The 5,523-nt window shown below is 35.6% G+C and overlaps 1 protein-coding gene across 1 annotated transcript; it reads right to left on the reverse strand.

Moving 5' to 3' along the window:
• Positions 1 to 697: 697 nt before the first annotated feature.
• On the reverse strand, positions 698 to 1,171 carry LOC145693289 (uncharacterized). The gene has a single exon (XM_081769184.1). The coding sequence runs from the start codon at positions 1,169 to 1,171 to the stop codon at positions 698 to 700; it is 474 nt and encodes a 157-aa protein (XP_081625310.1).
• Positions 1,172 to 5,523: the final 4,352 nt, after the last annotated feature.

Genomic DNA, 5,523 nt, shown 5'->3' on the forward strand with positions numbered 1-5,523 from the left:
GCGTATTTACCTAGTCTAGCCATAAATTCTGTCACACACTTTTTTGTGAATATATGAAATACGGTTTGAGATTTTTCAATTTTTTAAATATGTTATAACCACATACATTCTTTACAATTTTCACCTTTCAAACTTCAAAATGTTCACCACTGGCACGCACACAGGCTTTGAGCCTCTTGGGCCAGTCATCTATTGCAGTACGCAGAGTATCAATCGGAAAATCCGCCACTGCTGCCACCAAGGAACGCTTCAAACTTTCAAGTGAAGGATGTCTTTTCTCGTAGACTATGTCTTCTAACACTGCCCACAGTTTGTAGTCCAGAGGGTTTAAATCGGGGCTACCAGAAGGCTGCTCAGCACTGGAGATGAAGTCTGGTACATTGACCTCCAACCACTGTTGTGCCATTCTTGCCTTATGAGCTGGCGCAGAATCTTCATGGAAGGTCCAGTGATCATTGTTAAACATGTGTCACTCAAGTCCTCCACAATAAGCTTCAGAACAGTTTCCACATATACCCTGGCACTTGTTTTTACACCTTGCTCACAAAAGTGAAGTCTGGTGTGGTTTTTATAGCTCACCCCCTACCAAACCATGACTGAGGAGGGGTGGTGACCTCTCTGAACCTTAAGAACTCTCCTACGAGCTTCTTGAGAGCTTACCGCATATATCCTATCACTTTGGCGGTTAAAGCTCTCTTCAATGGTAAAGATTTTTCTCGTCGGTAAAGAGGATTTGCCGATGTCCATTGTTGGCGTACCGCTGTAGGAGCTGTCTTTCTTTCAGTTTCCACTGCTGCTTCAGCCGTGGTGTCAAGAAATGCCCCGTGCTCCGCCGGTAAGCTCTAACCTTCAGGTCTTCCGAAAGTAACCTGGACATTGATCTTGGGGCCATGCTGAGCTCCCGTGCCATGATGATCTGCTTTCGGAGTGGATTCCACCGCACACGAGCAGCCACTGCTTTAACAGTTGCCACTGTTCTCACACTGCGAGGACGACCATCCCTTGGCCGGTCACGTACACTGCCGGTTTCAGTAAACCGCTGAATTGTCCAGTAAACAAATTTTTTGCTGATTTTCAGATGTTTCAGCAGTTTGAAAATCTCACTTGGTGAATTTCCACCCTTATGCAAGGCAATCACTGCAACTCTATTTTCGTACTCGCCACACTCCATGCTTAAGCGAAGCATATCCACCCGTTCTCTTTCCCTGTTCGACACACTGGCCAGGGCTGACCTTGAGCTAAATTGTACCTTGCCATCTGCACAACAAGTTCTACAGTCAAAGCCAAACGTTTGTGACAGTATTTATGGCTAGACTAGGTATGAATATACAATATTTGGCATAATTTCAATGCAATTTGTCTTAAAATTCTCATATATATATATATATATATATATATATATATATATATATATATATATATATATATATATATATATATATATATATATATATATCTTCTGCATCTGAATGGGCCCCACCAAATTTACAGAGAAATTTGCCAAAGCGACTCCAAAATTCGAGCTTTAAGAAAGGCAGATGCCATAATTGCTTTCGCCACATTGAAATAGACGTTGTTTATTGCATTGTTAATGGTCGTTCGCAAGAAAATGGCTGATTCAGTCTGAAAATAGTGAAATGTAGTACTATGTTACTCGAGCTAAACTTTTATAATGTTACATTGATTAAAGGGATTGTTCTAAGTAGGAATAGTGATCCAAATTTATGTCAAAAATAGAATATCTTATGGGTCTTATCACACATTCAGTGAAATGCGTACCATAAGGCCGTGGTAGAGGAGTAGAAAGAAGATGGTTCAAGTAAATGCCATAAAGTATTCTCCCCGTGCGAAGAACGGGCATTTTAGCTAATCTGATATATAAAAATGGAACTCATATTGTGTGTGATCGAAACCAGGGCAAAAGGTTGAACTACTAAAAAGAGTTTATTAGTATAGGGTAATCCCGGGAGAGTATTTTTTTGGGGGTGGAGGGAAACTGTATTTATCTTAAAATGCGAATTTAACTAAGAGTAATACATGTCTATGTTAAAAATATATTCTGTCTACTATTATTCATGTATAGGAAACGTACGAAATACAGAGGTTACTGTATTAGAGTACGATAAAATAAACACTACGATTGTGGCATTTTTCCTGGATTTGCCTCTGAATTAAGGATGGGATGCCCCAACGGAGGTATAGATACTACATACTAAAAGAACAGTTTTAATGCTCCTTTTATTGGAATGTAATTATTAGAATTATAAGAATATGTTTTCGTATAGAAAAGGAAGTGAATAGAAAACTTTGGCTACTGCTGCAACAGAAAAAAAAATCATAGCAATGGAACGAAATGAAAGGAAAATCATCTTAACTAAAGCTGATCCCAGGGTTCATGATACAGGGTCACATAGCATCATCTCTCTAGATTTTGACAATTGGTATATCGGTCCAATCTCTCATATTTCAGGAGAAGTACATAAAACCACTTCTTAAATCTTGGAAATTGTCAAAATTAAAAAAAAAATGGTTTTTGCATTGGTATGAAATCATGGTATGAACTTTTGTAATTTGCAAAGCTTTTAAACTTTAGAATTGTAATTATGACCCATAGTTTAAGATCATTGACAAAAAAAAAAAAAAAAAAGCTTATATCTGATAGTAATTACTAAAACAGATATTAAACAACAATTTCAGACTTTTAACCTTAGTCACAACTCATAGCTGATCACTGAAAGAATTTAAATATTAAAAAAAAAAAAAGTTTTTGAAAACTTTTGTTAAAAATTTTTCGATTACTGTTCAAATTTTTTTTTCGTTTCTAAAAATTTTTGTATCTTAAGATGATAGTTTCGACTCATAGTCTAAGATCATTGGGGAAAAATATTAGGACTTTAAACCTGATAACTATTAAAAATGATTGATTAGTGACAACAGCAATTTCACACTTTGAACTTTACTTACAACTTATAACCTAAGGCCATTAGTTGAAAGCAATCCATGATGCAATTAATTTACTGATCACGCTCAAATTTTAACTTAGACTTTTAAACGTTTTGAAAACTTTTCTTTAAGAATTTTTCTATCATGGTTTTCATATTTTTATTTTAAAATTTTTGAATCTTAGGATTGTAATTGACTCAAAATCTAAGACCTTGCCTAAATTCAAATTTGGAACATTTGACCTAATTTATCGCCTTAACACTTTGAACCTTAGAGATAACATTTTGTAATGGCCTTTGATTACTTTACTGGTCATTTCCCAATGCTCGTGTTTCATTTACGAAGCGTGTGTGGTTGACACCGTTTATTTTTCGCCGATTATATTTTTAATTCAATCACCGATTATGAATAAGTTATGGCATATACTTTATTAAAATCGCGCGATGGGACTTAAAAATTGTAATGTTAGGCCTCTTTCACACTTAACGCCGTGCTGGGTACGGCTCCGTGCTGTGTGTATAAAAGTCGTGCCGTGAAACATACGGCTTTTGTCGTGAACATCACGGCAGCTTTTTTTGCGTGCCAAACTAACTTGTCGTTTCTACGATAGAGACAGTATACATGATCAAGATAGGTTATTATATCTCTACTGGTTCTACTTAAAATCTAAAAGACGAAGGTACAGAGGAAGAAAATGGGTTCATCTATTGAATATTAAAAGATCTGTAGCTGGTGCATTTGTGCTGTCATTTACTAACTTAAGAAGTGACGAAATGAAATTTTAAAATAATTTTCGTATGTCGATAGCAACCTTTGATGAGTTGTTAGGGAAAATAAAAGGACAAATTTTAAGGCAAAATATCCACTTAAGACATGCCACCGACTGAAAGACTTGTAACTTTGAGGTAGGCCTATAGCTGGAAATTCTACGTTTCGAAAATATTTGATGTTCATATTTACACATTTGTATCCAATTGTAACTTGGTTTTGAAAACATATCCTATATATCCCAAGTAATACAATATCAAATTTCATTTTAAAAAAACAGAATCTAACAAAATTAATATTTTTGTCAGGCGCATGCCGTCTAGTCTGCAGAGATCCATAAGCGACAATAGTAATCAACATACTGTGTACGGCGCGGCGCCGCGCCGCGTCTTGAGGGTGCCGTGATGTTTACGGCGGCCGCACGCGACGAAACGCCGTGGCCGGATAATCTGATAAGTCTCATATATACTAATGATAATCAAATAATCACGGCGTCGTGCCGGATGCTGCATGCTGTAAACGCCGCATAATGTGAAAGAGGCCTTAGTATATGCGTCGGTTACTCTGCATGATACCTTTGGAACGGAAGCAAACTTTTAATCCTGTTTTATTCTTTTGTAATAGATATCTAGAGCGACTATCTCGGCCGAGTTCGTTAATGTGTCAATCCGTTAACATCTGAATGGATAACGGTGACTTTAACGATAGTTATTTATATCCCATATCCTTTACATATAAGTTTCTCGTTAATCCTCTTTGCTGTGTTTAGCAGAGTTTATTGACCCTCATAACAGTCATTAGTGTTTAATTACAAATGTAAATATTTTGTAATCATAGTTGTGTGGCAATTGTACTTGGAACAGCACCAATGGTATGTAACTAAACATCCCTCCAAATTACAAGTCATTTTCAGGTAGCTGCTTTAGCTACTACCATTTTAACAATTTATTTAAAGATCCAATGAAGTTGATGTAGCACCATGCATGTGTCGAAATTTAACCAACTCGAGTAACACAAAACCATCATATTGAATTATCACAGCCAATCTTTCCACTATGTACAATCTTCCTCAGACACACATTAATGTCCTTGCGGCCTTGACTGGAGTTTTGTTCTCTTGCATATAAAAACCCAACTACACATTTCTGCTCTTCACAAGTAGACGACTAAACATATCGCTATTTTTGCTCAGTACCACGATTCTTCTGGTAAAATTATATCTGATCATGTAACTGTCGACTACATTGTGAACTTCAAAGTCTTTCCTTTCAATTTTCACGTAACAGATATCGTGTGCGTGAAAAAAATTGTGTGTTACTTTTCGATTCGTCCTCGTATTTATTAACATATTTTTTGTGATTACATTTTACTGAACACTTCCTAAAATTTTGTATTTTTTTGAGACCTTTTAAATGGTAATAATACAGGTATAGTTGTTACATAATCCTATCTCACTTTTTGTATTGTTATATATAAGTAAGTACTTTATAACATAATTTGTTGAAACGTGTTGGACACATAATTTGCTTTTATTATTTTAACTTATTCATGTCATATAGTAAAGTCTATGATCTACTATTACTTTTATAGTAAAAAGAAAAATAATATCTCCAGTTGCACAATTGACGAGAAGTAGGACACAAATGAAACTTACCGAAAGTAATGGAGATTTATAATAGCTCAAAGGAAACTCGATTCGTAAGGATAATATTATTCTCAGCATGTTTATTTTGAACTTAATGTAACATATTTTGTTTAGTTATTCCATGCTATCACTTAAAGCTAAGGAGAAAGCCTTGATTTTTCTCCGAT

This window comes from Thermobia domestica, chromosome 1 (assembly GCF_964235325.1).
Source record: "Thermobia domestica chromosome 1, izTheDome1.hap1.1, whole genome shotgun sequence".
NCBI lineage: Eukaryota > Metazoa > Arthropoda > Insecta > Zygentoma > Lepismatidae > Thermobia > Thermobia domestica.